Source organism: Emys orbicularis, chromosome 3, assembly GCF_028017835.1.
Source record: "Emys orbicularis isolate rEmyOrb1 chromosome 3, rEmyOrb1.hap1, whole genome shotgun sequence".
NCBI classification, from domain to species: Eukaryota; Metazoa; Chordata; order Testudines; family Emydidae; genus Emys; species Emys orbicularis.
The window spans coordinates 108567840-108588135 of NC_088685.1; the positions used below are offsets into that span (position 1 = coordinate 108567840).

Below are 20296 nucleotides of genomic sequence, written 5' to 3' on the forward strand. Positions count from 1 at the left end.
GATCATATAGGCTGCAGAGCAACAGCTGTAAAGATTTCAAAACTAAACCAAAAATGAACATTCTAGGTTTTTCATAATTGCCAGGTACTTTGTGCATGATTGATTTGTAGCAGAGGGTAGAGATCAGAACTTTAAGAGGGCAAGAAGGTTACATTCCTCTGCCAGAGAAATTGTGAGGTATTTTTTTTAAATGAAAACTGGCGCAGAGATGAAAATGCAAATGTAATTTGCAGGCAAGCAGCGTGGGGAGACGAGATTTCAGCACACCTTTTATAGCACAATTTAAAATAGGGACAAAGTGCCATCTCATCAGTGGCTATTCAGGAAAGACCAGACATGGATTCCATAAAGGGAGAGGGGAAGGGGAACTTAAACAGACCTAGCATTAGATACAGCAGTACTAGGTCCATAAACCAGAGGAAATCTGCTATCCTCACCATAATAAGTCCCCTTGTTATCAGAGAGGGACCAAGCACGGAATGGGTATGGGGAATAAACTACTCACACACAGAAATGGCAGCTTTCTAGCATATGGTTGAGATACAGTGGTGGACAGATGTGGGGGAAGTATGCACCACCACAACCCACCTGTACCTAGTAAGTACTAGGTAAATATTTATTTTGAAAATAGAATTCATTGGTCTCCAGGATTACAGTTCTTGCAGTTTTCATGAGTCCAACATTAATTTTAAAGGTATTAAAAAGGAATGGTGACAAGAGAATTGTACATACGTAGACTAATTACTCAATTTATAATTTGGCAAGAACAATGGGGAAGCTACCCCTCTATACAAAAAAACCCCCAGGGAATTTGTAATGACTAGAAGAAGGCATCCACACAAGAATAGGAGCCATAAGAGTCACACCAGATCATTGGTTCATATGACAGAGGACAGATTGCCACCTATTGAGGCAACAGAACTTCCTTCGGTAGCTTGGGTTTCTTGGGAAGTCTCCCATCTAGGTTCTTACTGACCAGTCCCAATCTCAGTTATGTGATCTGATGAAATCACAGCTCAAGCACTGGCCTGCTTATGTACACACTGATGCCCTTTACCCAGCTGCCTCATCTAAACATAGGTAAGATTGTAAGATATAAGATTGACAGCAAAGTATTTTTAAGATACAAACAAGATATAAAATGGGCCTGGGTTCAGGCTTCTGGATCTAACTACCCCACTGAGCATAGTGGGAGTTGGGAGTGGGCTTCAGATCTGAATCCAAGTTTGAATTCTACAGTTTGCACCCATCTACTAAGAATTAATTAGATCACGTCACATATCTCTTTAATTCACTGAATTTCTAGGTGGATCTAACAAAGCTGGTGTAACCAAGTATTACTGATGCAATGATGACTACAGCTTATGTAACACCAAGTCCCCACACTGTTAAACAATGGCAACTAGAGTGTTTAGGACTCCTTGCAGAAAACACAGTGAAGTCCATCAGAGTGTCTTCCAGTAAAATCCAGACTACTGGGAGCTTGAACACAAGGTTCAGCACTTGGACACCTATCGCAAACAAATCATTCAATAAGCAGGTAAGTTACAGTCTGGTAGAAGTCATTTTCATAGGCTCAACTATCATGAAATGCATTGGTGTACATTGCCACATATCTTGAAACACCGCCAACCCCCACTTGCACATGCAATGACAAGGAAACATCGTACAATATATGCACTGATGCATGCTCATGTAAATTAGATCAGAAACCAACCTCACATTTTAAAAACAGGTTTCAGAGTAGCAGCCGTGTTAGTCTGTATCCGCAAAAATAACAGGAGTACTTGTGGCACCTTAGAGACTAACAAATTTATTAGAGCATAAGCTTTCGTGGGCTACAACCCACTTCTTCGGATGCATATAGAGTGAAACATATATTGAGGAGATATATATACACACACATACAGAGAGCATGAACAGGTAGGAGTTGTCTTACCAAGTCTGAGAGGCCAATTAAGTAAGAGAAAAAAAACTTTTGAAGTGATAATCAAGATAGCCCAGTACAGACAGTTTGATAAGAAGCAAGTGTGAGAATACTTACAAGGGGAGATAGATTCAATGTTTGTAATGGCTCAGCCATTCCCAATCCCTATTTAGCCCTGAGTTGATTGTGTCTAGTTTGCATATCAATTCCAGCTCTTATCAAACTGTCTGTACTGGGCTATCTTGATTATCACTTCAAAAGTTTTTTTTCTCTTACTTAATTGGCCTCTCAGACTTGGTAAGACAACTCCCACCTGTTCATGCTCTCTGTATGTGTGTGTATATATATCTCCTCAATATATGTTTCACTCTATATGCATCCGAAGAAGTGGGTTGTAGCCCACGAAAGCTTATGCTCTAATAAATTTGTTAGTCTCTAAGGTGCCACAAGTACTCCTGTTATTTTAAAAACATTACATCAACATCTCCTCGTCTTTTAACTGCCACACCTTTATTTTCTTTGGTCATTTAACAGAAATGGGGCAGGGACTGTCTGTTATATCGCTGTACTGTTACTGGCACAGTGGGGCCATGGCTTCTAGGAGCTACTACAATACTAAAAACAATAAACTTCTTCCTCAAGGCAAAGTATTTACTGCCATGATGTCTGACAGCAATTACGCCTGTGAGGATCAAGGACTATTCATAGCAATAAGCACTGTGGCCATTAGCAAGCACATGATTGGCTCTATAACTGTAGTCAGATATAATGGCATTACATGTCTTAATTTTTTTTTAAATTACAGATTTATATATTGGTTCAATGTTTTATAAACAAATTTTCTTTTTCCTTTAATCAAATCAGATACTGCTATTAACTAAATGGGATTACATTCCCAAAAGCCTCATCCCACATCAATTGCTGTGGCCTGGCACTAGGCCTATATACTCAGAAATTGCTCATTTTACCTGCAGAGGAAAGTGTAAAAGAATAAAAGACCTTTGCTGAGCAGCAATTGGAGTAGAGAGAGGGAGAGGAAGTGGACTCTATCCTCAGAGAACAACTAAGTTTGATGTCCTTCTTGTACAGGGGTTTTGAACGAAGGGAGAGTGTCATTCCCACAGAACCCAGGGCCAAGGAGAACAAAAATGGATGTCTGCCCTCTGTCAAAATGTCAGTTTCAAGGACCGTTAGAGAAATACACCAGTCCTTGGCATTGCAGTGATTGCTGCTCTAAAAATGCAGTAACTCCTTGCTTAACGTTGTAGTTATGTTCCTGAAAAATGCTACTTTAAGCGAAACAATGTTAAGTGAATCCAATTTCCCCATAAGAAATAATGTAAATAGGGGGGGTTAGGTTCCAGGGAATTTTTTTTTGCCAGACAAAAGACATTATATACATATACAGTATAAGTTTTAAATATTTTTAAACAATGTAATACTGCACTCACCAATGATGATTGTGAAGCTTAGTTGAGGCAGGGGCGTAGTGGGGTTGGGGCACAGGAGCTTGCCTCACTCCGCCCACCTGGCACTCCTGCCGGAAAGCAGGGTTGGGGCACTGGGGCTTGCCCCGTTCCACCCACCCGGCGCTCCTGCCGGGGAGAGGGGTCAGGTCGGAGCGGAGCGAGCCAAACAACCTTAAAAAGGAACATTGCGCAACTTTAAAGGCGTATGTTCTCTAATAGATCAGCAACCTAATAACAAAACAATGTTAACTAGGCCGACTTTAAGTGAGGAGTTACTGTACCTAAAATAGGTAGACAGTTTAACCATACATCACAGGGATAAGAACAATGAGTAAGCTTCTCCGTAATGATCTGTCCCTTTGGACTGCTCATTTTTGTATTACAGTAGCTAGTTCCCAGAGGCTCCAACTGAGATCTGGTCTCCATTGGGCTAGGCACAGTTCAGACACTAAGTAAGAGACAGTCCCTTCCTTGAAGAGCTTAAACAAAGGATAGGAAGTGAAACAGGCACAGAGATGAAGTGACTTGCCCAGGGTCACAAAGCTCGTCAGTGGCAGGGGAAGTGGTAGGAATACAAGAATATAGGTCTCCTGAGTCCCAGGGCTTGTCTACATGGCAAGTTACTGCACGAAAAGCCAGGGTGTGAATCTACAGTTTACCAGACAGTAATGGCCCATGTGGTCACTGCTGCAGCACAATGCAAGTCCTAGAGTGTGGCTAGGCGTACTATTACTTGAAAATGTAGTAAAGATGCACTCCAGGACTTCCACTGCACTGTAGCGGTATTGTTACCCTAAATTTTAGATGCCAATTAAATTAGCCTACAATAGCGTTTTTAATTTAATAAAAGGGTAAAAAGGTTGTGGCCTGCCTGAAAGGAATTGCCAGTGTGTTATCAGGAGGCTTGTCTCCGACCCACAGAGGGCTCCCTAGAGCAAGCTAATCTTACCAACTCCTGAAAGCACACAGGTACAGCCTTCCGCTCAAGGACTGACACACACAAGCAGAAATGCTTTTAAAAATAAATAATTCTTATGTTTTCAAAAATAAGTAATTACAGTATTTTTAATAGAAGAAAGAATATATAAAACATATTAAAACACAGTAGAATTATATCTAGGAATGAAGCGGCAGAACAAAATAAAAGACACGGACTACACAGGATATGTAAATCATATAACCGTTACAATGTAATAGATTATCTATCTACACACACACACACAAACACACACACACACGAGGCCCTGTATACATCAAGGCTCTAGCCTAAATGCTGCAATTCAGTAACATACTTAATACAACATAATATACATTACCTCTGTACATCATTACAATATTCTAGTTTTAGAGAGAATTATTTACTTAATATTAACATTTAATAGTTAACATTTAATACCTTAATATTTAACATCTAACATTTAAGCTTTTAACATCCTGTGAGCTCTGGACAAGCGGTCACCTGATGGGTAGGGGAGATTTCACTCAGAACACAGGCATCCAGCTTTATTTACAGGCAGACCCACGCACTCCTTAACAATACATGGAAAAATCAGACTTGCACTCGTACCCAAGTTCCCTCTGGTTCGTCTTAATGGTTCTTCTGATCGGTCTGTAATGATGTTAAGGATGGTGATTGTCAAGGCCACAATTTTCCTAACTGCTGCTGCTGCTTCAGGCTGCGGGCGTAGCGGCAATTGCTGCTGGCTTTTGCTGCTGGCAGGGACTGCTGATTGTGTTGCTATGACAGCCGTTGCTGTGGTGACCTTTAGAGTTGCTGCTGCTGCTGTTGCTGCTTTCCCAGGTGGCTACTTTTTGGAATTTTCTGTTCTTCTCAGGTAGCTTCTGTTCTTCTATAAAGCCTCAAACCCACTACACTCAGCCTGCTAGCTGTGGGCCTTATATGCTGGTTGCTCTGTCTCAAGGTCTGCTCATTAACTTAATTAGCCCATCTCAGCCAATCATCTTCCAGATATTAGCATAATTGCTTTTTTTTGTCTAGTTCCTTCCCATTATGTCATACTTATTTTAAGATAGCTAAGCTCCTCCCCTTGAGGTCTTGGGAGAAATGCTGAGTCATTCCCTATTAGTTGCTGGAACTTTCCATACCCTAACCCTGTCTTTCATAGAGGATTATTGCATCCGCTATTTTGGATTTCTAACTTTAAACTATCACTATTTACAGTAGTAATAGTAATCTATTTATCTAAAGCCTTAATCTTAAAACTAACTGCTTTTTTATGCAAGTCAAAGTGTCCTGATACCATCACCACCTTAATTCTATCAATGGGGAAGAGGTGAAATTTTACAATATTTAAACCCCTTTTTCTGGTCTCTATCAAAGTGCTGCAAGGTTTTTCAAAACAGCTAAAAGCAAAATCTCTTGTTACAGTATCTGTGCAGGACATGACTGTGGTGCAAGCTGTAGATTCACACTGTGGCATGCCTTGCAGTGACTTGTCATATAGACAAGCTTCCAATTCATAGGTGCTTGAACTACGGGTTCAGGGGCGGGGTGCTGCAACACCCGCTGGCTTGAAGGGTTTTCCATCATATACAGGGTTTACAGTTTGGTTCAATGGCTGTCAGCACCCCTACTATAAAAATTGTTCCAGCACCCCTGCCAAGTTTAATTTCTATCTACTAGGGTCACAGCGCCTCCCTAATCATCATTATATGTGCATCAGACTTGTACAGGTCTGTTGGGATCAAGGAGACGCGGAGTCAAGAGGTTTGTCAAGCAGGCGTCCCAAGCTCTCTTGAGCTGGGGTTTTTATTAGTAATTAGATCAAAAGGCATGAGATCATAGTTACTTGTAACATATTGATTGGTTCACCCATAGCCATCTCCCCTTGTGCAATAAATCATGATTGGTGAAGGGGCTACGTGAACTATTCAAGGGGACTACGTGAGCTATTGCCTAGTCTATGCTTAATCAATAACCTGAGCATAGTTTTACCTTGCATTGCTTACCTTGAGAATAAGCCAGGAGTAAATGTAATAAACACGTGTGTGGTTTGCCAGCACAGCATGTTTCACTACACCTCCCCCTTTTTGTTTTTAAGCAATTTGCAGGCATAATGAATGCTCTGTTTAGTATTAAGTCGTTGCCAAGGGCAGCCTTGGACAAATAGGCTAATAAGGGAAGGAATACACTGTAATATACAACAACAAACTATTAATCCTATAACTATAACAATAACATATGCAAACATTTGCTTTAGCCAGTATAGGTCTGGCAGCCACCCAGTAAGCCAGTCCCAGAATCCTGAAAAACCAACATCCATTGTAACTTCTTTTGTTAAAGTATGTAGTTTTACAATTTGGTTGTCCACTGCTTTTTCATTATTGCTTAGGTTAAAGCAACACATACCATCCAATTTTTCACACCCATAATGATGTTGCATTAAAAGATAATCTATGGCCGCTCTGTTTTGCAAAAGTCCATGTCTTAATTCGCTCTGTTCCTCATTTAACAAGGCTAGAGCTCTAGAAGTTGTATTTAAGGCTTTTACTGCTGAGCAGGTTTTTCCAACAGTTGTTCAGCCTGATTAGCTAGGTTCTTCACTTGGCCCCATGTGGCAGGTGCATTTCGTTGGCCCCCTCGTTTTCGGCCCGTTGTCACTTTTCCTTGTTCATCATATAAGTGTATGTTGAAGTCAGGGATGGGGTTGCTCAGTCCCTGATGCCACGCCATCCTTGTATGGTCGAACGTATCGTGCAGGTACCCAGAGCGGGCCGCTTGGTGTTGATACAGCTGCGTAACCGTGCCCCCAGGTGATTAGTGGCACAGGTTCGCTCCACTCCGGGCCAGGTAGCTGACGATAGGTTACCTTTGGAGCAGGAAGAACTTCGGTCGTCCGATAATGCCGTTGTGCCCTGGTGAAAAATTGAGAATTGAAAGGTAATAGATTTAAATGATTGAGTGTAAACAGTACTTGAGCCAGCCATTCTTCCTTTTCTGTCAGGCTGCCGGGGACAATTCCCCCTTTCTGTTTTTGCCGCAGGAGAGCATTTTTTAATGTGCGATTAGCTCGTTCTACAATGGCTTGTCCTTGGGAATTGTATGGGATGCCAAAGGTATGCTTGATTTCCCATCGCGTGCAGAACGCTGCCATTGCTGAAGAGCAATAGGCTGGGCCGTTGTCAGTTTTTAAAGCTGATGGCTTTCCCATCACTGCAAAGGAACGAATGAGGTGATTACAGACGTGTTTTGCCTTTTCCCCTTTTTGTGGAGTTGCCCATATATATCCAGAATAAGTGTCTATGACTACATGCAAATAGGACCAGGGAGCTAATGGTGGGAACCGAGTGACGTCCATTTGCCACAATTGGTTTGCACCTAGCCCCCGAGGATTTACCCCGATAGCGGGTCCTGCGAGGTTTCCAGTACACTCAGGGCACTGCTGAATAACAGCTTTTGCATCAGATAGTGGTATGGAAAATTGCTTGGCCAACGCCCTAGCATTTTGGTGATGTAAGGAGTGACTTTCCATAGGAGAGCAGGGGAAAGCCTTTAAGGCGTTATCAGCATAGGCATTGCCTTGCGAGATTTCTCCGGGGAAAGGCTGATGACTTCTAACATGTGCGATAAAAAATAGATGTCGTCGGTGACGTAATATCAGTTGTAGGGAAAGAAATAAACCAAGCAAATTATTATCCAAAGATGCAGTAACACAACTAGAAGCAATATTACTAACAACATTTGCAGCATACAAACTGTCTGTTATGAGGTTAACTGGTTGATCAGAAAATGTGTTAAAGGCAAGAATTAACGCAGCTAGCTCCGCACGCTGAGGAGAGCGTTGCGGTAAGGTAAACTGGGATTGCCACTGGTCATTTTTCTTCCAAGCGACCACCCCTCTGGAGGGGCCACCATCGGTGAAAATGGTAAGAGCTTCTTTTATGGGAACGGGAGATACCAAGTAGAATACTTTTAGTGGAATATGTTGAGCAACTTGGAGACGAGGATCCTTTGGAGTATGGTAAGTTATGCACCCAACATAATTGGCTAGTGCTATTTGCACCTCCTCCGAGTGCATGCATGCAACTTCCCAGGTGGCGATGGGGATGGGTATAATAATGTTTACTAAATCCATGGCAAACAAGTTTAATGCTCGATTGCGTCCTTTAGTGATTAATTGAGCAATCATTCCAGACAATGGGACGAGTGTGTTTTTGTGTGTGTGTGGTAAATACATCCACTCGAGAATAAATTCTCTTTCATTTGTATGTTGAAGTAATGCCCCCATGAATTGCTTAATGTCCCCAAGAATGATTAAGGACGGGGGCACATTAGGTACTGCTCTATCTACCCACCTTTCTGCCATGGCTTCGTTGACCTTATGCACTACCTCCTGTTGTTCGTTTGTCAGTGATATTATGTCTCCCGGTTGCTTTCCTAATTTTAGGGCATTAAACAGTGGAGTCAGCATAGATGTGGGAATCTTGTAATACGGTCTTATCCAATTTATGGATCCCAGAATTTGCTGTAGCACTACATATGTTAATTTTTTTGGCAAGGTAAGTTTTGGAAGTATGGGCATGGAGTATGCTGCAAGCATTTTATGACCTAAATATTGAAAAGGTTCGGCTTCCTGTATTTTTTCCGGGGCTACTACCAGACCCGATTGACTTAAGATATCCGTTAACTCACTTTTCCATGTGGTGGGTAGGGGCCTACCGGCTATTAAGATATCATCCATATAATGGTAAACAAGTAGCTTTTTGAACTTATTTCTGAAAGGTTGAAGAGCAGTGTTTACAAAATACTGACACATGGTAGGGCTATTTAACATGCCCTGGGGTAACACTTTCCAATGATAACGTGTTGTGGGTTGGGCATTGTTTAGGACTGGCACTGTGAATGCAAAATATTTTTTATCCTTTTCCTGTAATGGTATCGTAAAGAAACAATCCTTTAAATCAATTATTGCTACCTGGTAGTCATATGGGATTAAATTTGGATTGGGGAGGCCACACTGCAGGGGGCCCATTGGTTCTAGTATTTTATTAATTTCACGCAAATCATGAAGGAGCCTCCATTTTCCTGATTTTTTCTTAATTACAAAAACAGGAGTATTGTACGGGCTTGTAGTATGCTCAATGTGTTCATCTTTTAATTGTTGCTCAACTAATTGCTGCAAAGCTTCTAATTTCTCTTTAGGTAATGGCCATTGTTCTACCCAGACTGGCTTATCAGTTTTCCACTGTAACGGAAGAGCCTGAGGCTTACTCATCTTCCAAAACCAGTTTTGCCCCTATCTGTTCTAACAAATCTCTTCCCCAAATGTTAAACTGTAAAGGCAATATGCAGGGTTGAATATATGCTATTATGGGGCCTTGTTCCTGGGATTTTACTGGTAACCATTGAGAGCTCTTTTGAGATGCTTGGCTTCCTCCTACCCCGAATACCGCAGGGGCTAGCTTAGAAGGCCATGTAGGCTCCCAATCCTTTTCAGCTATGACAGAAACATCTGCCCCTGTGTCCAACAAACCGGTCAGCCACTTACCTTGGAGTATATACTTACGTTGAGGTTTTTGCAGGGATATTCGGTGTACCAATGCTGCCACCTGTGGGTGAAAGGAAGAATCGCTGTCGCCTTCAGTACGGGTGGATCCGAATCCTCCTGTGCGTGTTACCTGTGATTTTTCTCCAGGGAGCTCATATGGCAACAGTATCATCTGTGCCCAGGAGTCCCCTTGTCTTAAAGTAAAAGGCAGGTGACTCCAATACTGAACATATATTTTTCCCTGATAATCAGCATCAATCACTCCTGGAACTACCATAATTCCTTGTTTACTTGCTGATGACCGAGGGAGTATAATGCCCACCGTCCCTTCAGGAAGGGGCCCTTTCAGTTGAGTAGGCATTAAAAGAACTTCCCCCGGTAAGAATGAGGATTTTTCTTCTTGATTATACAAGTCTATTCCAGCACTGCCGGTCGTTGCCGGTTGTGCCCTAGTCAATTCTTCCGCCCCCGTTGTTTTTCCGGGGCCCGGGGAGGGCCCGATTACTGGTTTCCCTGCCCTAGTCCTGATCGACATTGATTTGCCCAATGATACCCCTTGTTGCATTTAGGACATTTTTTGGAGGGCCTACCCCCTTCCTGGGGTCTTCCTTTATGTGCTCCTCCCCCGGGTGCCCTACACTGGCTTTTAAAGTGTCCCGGTTTTTTGCAATTAAAACAATTTCCTGCTGGTTTATTACCTTGTCTTATAGCCCCCGCCAAAAGAGCCATAGCATGGGTTTGACTACCGACATCAGCGCAAGCCTGAATCATGTCCGCTAAAGTGTACGAGGGGCGATGTATTATAGATTGCAGTACCTTTTTGCAATCAGCATTAGCCTGCTCATAAGCCAGTCGCCGTAAAAGCTCTGTCTGTGCCTCCTCGTTATCGATCTGCCGCTGTACTGCTTCCTTGAGCCTATCTATGAACTGCGGATACGGCTCTGTAGGCTGCTGCCGGGTGGCTGTGAAAGACCTAGTCGGTTTCCCACTTACAGGAACCCTTCTGAAAGCTCTCATAACACTAAGTTTAGTACGAATATATGTGTCTGGGTCTAACTCCAACTGTCTCTCTATAGTGCTAAATTGGCCTGCTCCATAAATCTGGTCGGGTATGGCAGCTGGGGTTGAGTAACCTACAGCAGCTAACCTGAACTCACTATCCCACACCATATACTGGGCGGGGGTCAGCACCATACGAAATAAGTCTTTCCAATCTTGTGGAGCCATTGTGTAGCCATTTCCAATTCCTTCTAAGATGCCTGTCACGAAATTAGACCTGATGCCTGTCTCCGTGATAGCTTTTCTCACCTCCCTCAGTACTGTATACGGTAGCGCCGTCCACTGTCTGACGGCATTGCCCTGTGCATCGACTTCTGCCGTTATAGGCATTAGCATGGGCAACTCCCCCTCCCACTGATGTTCTTCCTCCAAACTCAATTCCCCTGTCTCACGCGCCAACGCAACCGCCGCCCGGACGCAGCCCCCACGATTCCCCCGGAAACAAGGCTGATCAGTTCCTTTATCAATGGGGGGATCCGAGGGCCGCTGCCCCGTATCCGACACCGCAGGCGCTGGTGGTAGCACCCGCGGGTACGGAGGCGGTGTCGTCAGCGTGAGAAGCGGGGCGGCAGTGAGAGACGCCTGTAGCCCCAGTTTTCCCACTGCCTCAGTACAGCGCTGCCACATGAGCAGGTGCTGCACTGCTGCTCTCGGTTTCTCAAAGAGCTGTGTTCCTATTTTTTGCCAATCTTCTTGCTGCAGGGACCCCTCTTCGGGGTACCAGGGGCATTGACATTCTATTTCCTTAACAAAATCCTCTACATGCCGCAGCGTAACCGCTGGGCAACCGCTCCCCTCAATGAGCTTAAATAATTCCTTAGCATGAGCCTTTTGTGGCACTGATAAATCACCCCCCATACTCACGAGTGGCTGTTTCCAGCGGGTGCACCTAGACTATTCCAGTCGGATGAGCAGGGGTCCTCGGGATCCGGTGTATCACGTCGGGGTCACCAGATGTTGGGATCAAGGAGACGCGGAGTCAAGAGGTTTGTCAAGCAGGCGTCCCAAGCTCTCTTGAGCTGGGGTTTTTATTAGTAATTAGATCAAAAGGCATGAGATCATAGTTACTTGTAACATATTGATTGGTTCACCCATAGCCATCTCCCCTTGTGCAATAAATCATGATTGGTGAAGGGGCTACGTGAACTATTCAAGGGGACTACGTGAGCTATTGCCTAGTCTATGCTTAATCAATAACCTGAGCATAGTTTTACCTTGCATTGCTTACCTTGAGAATAAGCCAGGAGTAAATGTAATAAACACGTGTGTGGTTTGCCAGCACAGCATGTTTCACTACACAGGTCTGCATACCATACTGAACTAGATATGGAAATACTCTGTTTCCTTTCAGCTCTTTGAGGAAAGAGTTAGTCTCATAAGCCATTGGTTTGATCTGTGGACAGACAAGCAGCGCAAACAATTCCTCCACAGAATGTTGATGAGATGCAGTAAATCACAACTGAAGTAAGTTTGTTACAAGGACTAGCTTAGTGTCGTCTTTCCAAACAAGCAGGTATGTATGTATATGGATGTCACATAAGACACATAGCAAACCAATTCTGTAATGAGATTTGCCCGGGGGATCCCTATACCCTTGCGGAATCCCAGTGAAGTCCTTGAGGGTTTAACACTAGTGCAGGTGTCTGCCCAGATGGATCTGATTGGGACCTGAAATTGTATCTTTCTTTTGTAAGAGGGTCCCGTCAGTTTGGTTTAATAAGGACACTGTCAGATTCATAAGACCTAAATATTAAGATTGTAGCAAAATTGTGTGAGAGAGTGTATAGATGTGTGTCTAGTGCAGGCTGGAGGCTCCAGATTCTCCATCTTTTCCCCTTTTCATTGCATCAGTAGGGAAATAAGAAAAAAACCACCTCTATAGCTTTTCCATCTAGTATTCTATATTATTGGGTGAGCATTGTCCGTGTGGTCAGTGCTGTGCAGAACATGGAGCAAACAAGGTTCCTTGCCCAAAGACCTCACAATCTAGGACCTGGATGTTGCAGTTTATAAGGTGGGTGGGCAGACTGCTTTGCTTGTGCAGAGACTCACTGCAGTCAGTGTGGCTCCATGTGGGCACAACAGCCTGCTCCACGTTATATATTGCAGAATCAGGTCCCAAAGAGTCAACTTTGCAAGGTACTGAACACAAAAAGTTCCCACTAGCTCCTAATGGGAGCAGAGGGAGCTCTGTATCTCACAGGACAAGACCAGGTATTAGTCAGCTCTTATAAAAGAAGGGCCTAATCATGACATCCCTTATACACTGACTTCTATTGGTCTGTGTGTGAGTAAGGGTTTGCAGAGTTGTTTCCTGGCCACTTGTGATTATTAAAAATGAGAGAGATCTTTAACTATTTCCTTGGATCCTTTCCCATCCAAACATCTGGATTGATTTATATGTTTTTCACACAGGCCCAGGATAATAGGCATATTATCTAATAGTTTCTTTACTGAGTCATTTCAAACTCCTGACCTACTGGATTACTAATAATAGAAAATGGCTACTACAAATACAAAGGTTCAACTCTTTCCAGTCTTCTGCAGAGCAATAAAACCAACCTCAGTGATATAAGGGCCCGGAATAAACATAATTGGTTCTGTTGAAATGACCACACTCTTGGCATAGTTTTGTTTTGCAAGACGTACAGTTCACTAGTTGCAATAATGCAATGCTCCTCTTTACATAAAAGTCTAGATTTGCTCTCAAAATGTTGCATTATGTCACTGAGATGCGACGCTATCAATAGAGAAATGGCCAACTAATTAGACTTAAATGCATCTTTAATCCCTTCCCAATGGGTCCCAAAGCACTTTGCAAATGATGCCCTCATAGGAATCACTTCACTCCTGACAATATTCTTCAAAGAGATCTCAGGTTTTCTGAAAGGGAAGACCAATAGAGTGACAGAATAGAATCTCAACAGGATTTTAACTACGGTGAATATCTGTCTCTTTACAGGTTTACCCAAAACTGGTTTGCAGAGAGGATTCCAGTGACCAAAGTGGATTTCACCAGAGTGCTGCCACGTTTCATATCTCTGTATATCTTCTCCTTTCTCAGCCCCAGGGAGCTGTGTGCAGCTGCCCAAGTCAACTGGCACTGGAAGTTTATAACTGAACAGGTCTGTTCATTGTAGGCCTGGTCCCACTCCCATGGCAATCAAGAAGAATTTTCTTATTGATGTTGATAGGAATAGGACCTGTAACTGGACATTTGCAGCGCTTTTAAGGGGCACTACATATATGAAATGGGAAATCTGGAACAGCATGTTGTAAATAGCATAAATTTGCCAAAGCAATTTTGTATCTTGTACAGCACTCAGATAAATGCTCAACCTTCTGAAGCATTTCATGTATCTGTCTAGCATACTTAAGAATAATTAGAAAGATCTTCTGTAGCCGAATTTTCAACTCTTTCACGCACTTGACAAAATAACCTTTTAAACTTTGCTCTATTTAATTCACTATAACAGATAAATTGTTGGAACCAGCTTCATCCAACCCTAGCAAGAACATCTCAATCACTAAGAGTATATTACACATAAAGACATTTATATTTTCTCTTGTCAGAAACTAATTCTCATTCTACATTTCATTCTGTTGTTTTGCTTCTATACTTAACCCTGCTTTGGCTTTGGTCTTTAAATGCACACATCAAGCAATAGAACACAATATGTAATTTAGAGCTATGTAGTTAGCTGGATGTCCTAAACTCTGTAATTTATAGACAGTGCTGTGGCCTTATGGATACTGATAATGCCAGGGCTTAGCATTGTGGATATTCCAAAATGCTACTGCTTATTATGATCTGTCTAAATAGATAGTGTATAGCATAGGCTCAATACTATTTATAGAAATTAAAATAAAATAGATATTTATCTTCAGAAGCTGCTCAAAGTGGTACAACAATTAGCCTACTCTTTCTGTTCCCCAGTGCCAAATATGACAATCAAGGGGACAAGACAATGCCTTTATTTGCAGATTTCCAGATAATGAAGAATTTTAAAATAAAACATCCCTCTGCCCCTTTTTTTTAAACAGAACAAAAACAAATGCACCTCTCTCCATTGAATTCATTGACATTATCTGATTATTCATCCTCAGGAACACTGCTGGCCTCTGCATATAAGAAAATGTTGTAGCAAGCTTTTTGAGACAGAGGGATCATGTATTTTTATTTGTTCTGTAAAAGTACTAGGCACTTCATAAAAAAGGATCTCTCACTGTAACATATTTATGGAGGTCCCATGTTTGATTTATACTGTGATCAGTGGCAGTATGAAACCCCACGATTAAATAGAAAGCTTTTTGTCCTCAATCACAGTTTATTGTCTCTCTTTTACCTCTTTCTTGTCTTAAGGACTGTTTGTGGGTGCCAAAATGTGTTAAGTTTGGATGGTTCCTGCCCTACACTCCAGCAGACAACGAATACAGTGCTTGGAAACGACATTATATTGCCTGTGCCTCCAGCTTAGATTACTTCACCCCAAGAGAAGCCACTGAAATCTATGGGACCCTCAATGAACCAAAAGCTGAAAATGAGGAGCAGGAAGAAAGGCGAAGAGAAAAATGGCTACGAAAAATTATTCGGGAGAGATTAGCATTACACAAGAGTCAGTAGAACTAAAATAATGATCTCTTTCTTCTGAGATTAATGTTAAAATAACAAACACTGTCTTCTGAAAGTGATAAAGCAGCCTAAAGTATTCAAGTAGTCAAAGACCTTTTCTTTAGGAAAATTTATCTTTGCAGATTTTTTTAAAATTAATTTTTAATATCAAAAGGGTAAGAGCTGAAAATGGTAACTATAACGATAGATTTTGTTTCTTCTATATGATTGTTTAGTCATATTTGATATGCCTGTAGGAAAGGGATAAAAATGTTCAGGCTTAATAGTGTCCAGTGGGGTTTCGAATACATCTCAACTGTGGAAATAATAGAAACCTCAAACTGTCAGTGTGTGGTTGCGGACTTAATTTCTTTCCAGTCTGGCACATATTGCTTTCCAATTTGGGAAAATGAAGGTTTGAAAGGAAAAGACCCAGTACCAGGATGTCCTGTAGAAATTTTAATTATAGCTACAAATACAGTCAATGCATTAAAGGAATCTTTAGTCAAGTTTAGGTCAAAATGTAGGTTTTGTATAAAATTATTTAAACAAAACCTAAGACTAACAAATATTTCCATGGAATTCTATGATATATCAGACTTTTATTAAACAGTGCTCAGCATATTGAGATTTTTGTCTACATGTATAATAATCAGTGTATTTTATATTAATCATAGAATCATAGAATATTAGGGTTGGAAGGGACCTCAGGAGGTCAACCCCCTGCTCAAAGCAGGACCAACACCAACTAAATCATCCCAGCCAGGGTTTTGTCAAGCCGGGCCTTAAAAACCTCTAATGATGGAGATTCCACCACCTCCCTATGTAACCCATTCCAGTGCTTCACCACCCTCCTAGTGAAATAGTGTTTCCTAATATCCAACCTAGACCTCCCCCACTGCAATTTGAGACCATTGTTCCTTGTTCTGTCATCTGCCACCACTGAGAACAGCCTAACTCCATCCTCTTTGGAACCCACCTTCAGGTAGTTGAAGGCTGCTATCAAATCCCCTCTCACTCTTCTCTTCTCTTCTGCAGACTAAATAACCCCAGTTCCCTCAGCCTCTCCTCGTAAGTCATGTGCCTCACCCCCCTAATGATTTTCATTGCCCTCCGCTGGACTCTCTCCAATTAGTCCACATCCCTTCTGTGTGGGGGGAGAGGGGACCAAAACTGGAGTCAATACTCCAGTTGTGGCCTCACCAGTGCCGAATAGAGGGGAATAATCACTTCCCTTGATCTGCTGGCAATGCTCCTACTAATACAGCCCAATATGCCGTTGGCCTTCTGGGCTAACGGGCACACTGCTGACTCATATCCAGCTTCTCGTCCACTGTAATCCCCAGGTCCTTTTCTGCAGAACTGCTGCTTAGCCAGTCGGTCCCCAGCCTGTAGCGGTGCATAGGATTCTTCCGTCCTAAGTGCAGGACTCTGCACTTGTCCTTGTTGAACCTCATCAGATTTCTTTTGGCCCAATCCTCCAATTTGTCTAGGTCACTCTGGAACCTATCCCTACCCTCCAGCATATCTACCTTTCCCCCCAGTTTAGTGTCATCCACGAACTTGCTGAGGGTGCAATCCATCCCATCATCCAGATCATTAATGAAGATGTTGAACAAAACTGGCCCCAGGACTGACCCCTGGAGCACTCCGCTTGATACCGGCTGCCAACTAGATATCAAGCCGTTGATCACTACCTGTTGAGCCTGACAATCTAGCCAGCTTTCTATCCACCTTATAGTCCATTCATCTAATCCATACTTCTTTAACTTGTTGGCAAGAATACTGTGGGAGACCGTATCAAAAGCTTTGCTAAAGTCAAGATATATCACATCACCACTTTCCCCATATCCACAGAGCCAGTTATCTCATCATAGAAGGCAATCAGGTTGGTCAGGCATGAGTTGACTGTTCGGGATCACCTTCCTCTCCTCTCAGTGCTTCAAAATGGATATTAGATATAGATTGTGAATTTTTATTCAGCCAATATGGTTCTCCCCTCTTCGTGAATATTCATTTGAAAGGATGTCACTTTTTATATAGTTTTCATGGAGACCACACCTTCGGTGCTGTCAAGTCCCCAAGTTTTCTTTCAAGTCTCATATTTGAAATTTTCCCTAAACCGCAGCACCTGGAGTCATGTGATTATGTGAGAATCTCAGTTTTCCTTTTTTAAACAGCAGGCTTCTAGTCTTTCTGATTAGAGAGAAAAAACTTGAAAATATGAATCCCAAGTCCTCAAAAATCAGAAGACAAATGATAATAGTCCCCTTTTTTTAATCTCATGACTGTTAAAACATTCGTATGATTTTTTTAAACTGAACTCCTTTTTTTAACTATTCAGGTTGTCAACACTACTTTCATTTCAGGTATTAATACAAGACAACTTCATTTTAGTAGAATGACCAATTCCTAGCCAAAAATGAGGAGGACTTTTCAGGCAGGATGCTCAGTTTAGATAAAATCTAAAGACTGCCATGTAAAACTAACATGCTAATTTTCATATGGATTATTTCCCTAGTTACAGCATTGTTACTCCTGTTAGTGTGTACTTACCCATCAGTGGAAACACATGGGATTAAACAGCAGGGTCTGGTGATACTTGTTTTTCAGAGGAGTTATTCAAAGCTCGACTGCCTTGGATGAGTGGGACTTGGAGCTCGAGATTCTTAAAATCACGATTACAGCCAAGTCAGGCCCAGACGATCCAGGACCGGGCTAGACTACAGGCAGCTTTGCAACTAATTAGGGTAATTTCCCCCCAAATCTACTTGCATTTTATCCTTTGCAAATTGCTCTTTTTTTATGTAAGCATTAAGTGCTGAATCCTGAGATAGGTTGGCGGTGCTAACACATAGATCCTGTTTAAATCAGAACTACTTGAAATACATTCCACTTAATTAAAAGCAATTAAAACTCTTAATTGATTTATGCTTCATGTAATCCCACTGAAGTCAGCAGAGTATGGTTCACGATTTATTGTGGACCTGATTCTGCCACCCTTAGTCATGCTGAGAAGTGCCCTACTCCAGGGCCGCCCAGGGGGGGGGCAAGTGGGGTAATTTGCCCCAGGCCCCGCAGGGGCCCCCACAAGAGTTTTTCGGGGCCCCTGGAGCGGGGTCCTTCACTCGCTCCGGGGGCCCCGGAAAACTCTCGTGGGGCCCGGGCCCCCGGAGCTTCTTCCGCTCCGGGTCTTCGGCGGCAATTCTGCGACGGGGGGTCCTTCTGTCCCGGGACCCGCTGCCGAAGTGCCGGGTCTTCGGCAGCAATTCGGCGGCTGAGGCCCCCCGCCGCCAAAGACCCCAGGCCTCTTGAATCCTCTGGGCGGCCCTGCCCTACTCATTGCATACTCCCTTTTGACCTCCAACAAGAACTTTGTGGCGTAAGATACTATGTAACATGAGTAAGGCTGGGACACCAAGACCCTAAGTAATATGTGGACAATGTTTTGTCTGAAATATATATGATAAAGCATAGAGATCCTGTTATACTTGTATAATTATTAGTTCAGAATGCTGCACAGTGCCACTACGTGGCAGGCTTTGTTATAGTAAATACTGGCAAGTGTAAGCGGCTGATCAACTAGAAGGCTGATGTGAGGGAGCCACTCCTGCAAAGACTTGTACCCTCAGTTGCTCATGAGCCTACGTCTACACTACAAAAAAAACCCAAACCCATGGTACAAGTCTTAGAGTGTGAGTCACCTGATTCAGGCTCACAGGACTCATGCTGCGAGGCTAAAAATAGCAGTGTAGAAGTTCCTGCTAAGGCTGGATCCCAATCTCTGAGACCCTCCCCCTCCCTGAGACTCCAGCCTTAGCAGGAACTTCTACACTGCTATTTTCAGTCCTGTAGTGCAAGCCCTGTGAGCTCAAGTCAGTTGACCCAGGCTCCAAGACTTGCTACCGTGGGATTTTTTTTTTTTTTTGCAGTGTAGAGGTGTGACTACTCTGATAGGTAGTTACTCATATCTTTATGTCTTTGCAGGATTGGTCTTTGTGTCTACTGTGGGTCTCTTATCTCAGAAATAAGACTGATTGGGTGTCAATAAAAAGTCTGAAAAGTCATGGCACAGAATATTTTGCTTCCTCGTAACCTTATTTTCTACTGGAAAAAGCATTTATAGCCATCACTTATCATTTAAAAATACATTAAGACTTCAAAACACACACAAAAAACATCAAAAAGAGCTGTTAAAATTGAAAGAAGAGACTTGTAAAACAACTATTTAAAAAAAATTAGAATCCCCTAAAGGTCATGATCTTTGCCATGGAAAACAGAAGTGACAAACATACAGACTTATTCTTAATACAGTTAATTTCATGCTTGACTAAACTGTACTCTGATTACAGCTAGATTCCGTCTGTAACCCAACTTGCAAAGCAGTTGAGTACAATTAACATTTCTTTGTGCCTTGAAATATACATGCTGAGGTTCAAAGCGAGGCATTGGCAGCACAGAAAGTAAAAGTGTTTAGATGAAGCTGGTATGGGAGCCCAAGAAATATGCTACTGGACAATCTTCTTTCACCCTCCACTATAAATACTGAAGAACCTCCGCATCCTTGTGAAGCTCTGTATAGGATTACTGTCTTAGTTTGCATCCATATTACACAACTTACAAGATTGTGTCTGAGCCACTGTTAGAGTTGTATTCTCAAGTATTGTTCTTCTGAGAAACTCAGTTAAATACATCTTACTTTATGTCTGTCATTGGTAAA

The 20296-nt window shown here is 42.4% G+C and overlaps 1 protein-coding gene across 1 annotated transcript in view; it reads left to right on the forward strand.

The window, feature by feature from the left end:
- Positions 1 to 1348: 1348 nt before the first annotated feature.
- The window catches only part of ECT2L (epithelial cell transforming 2 like), a 54854-nt gene continuing 35906 nt past the window's right edge, over positions 1349 to 20296 (forward strand). Inside the window, exons 1-5 of the mRNA XM_065402083.1 lie at positions 1349 to 1540; positions 12316 to 12428; positions 13927 to 14089; positions 15328 to 15580; positions 18190 to 18326. Coding sequence (XP_065258155.1) covers positions 1349 to 1540; positions 12316 to 12428; positions 13927 to 14089; positions 15328 to 15580; positions 18190 to 18326 — 858 coding nt within the window. The remainder of the gene's footprint in view (positions 1541 to 12315; positions 12429 to 13926; positions 14090 to 15327; positions 15581 to 18189; positions 18327 to 20296) is intronic.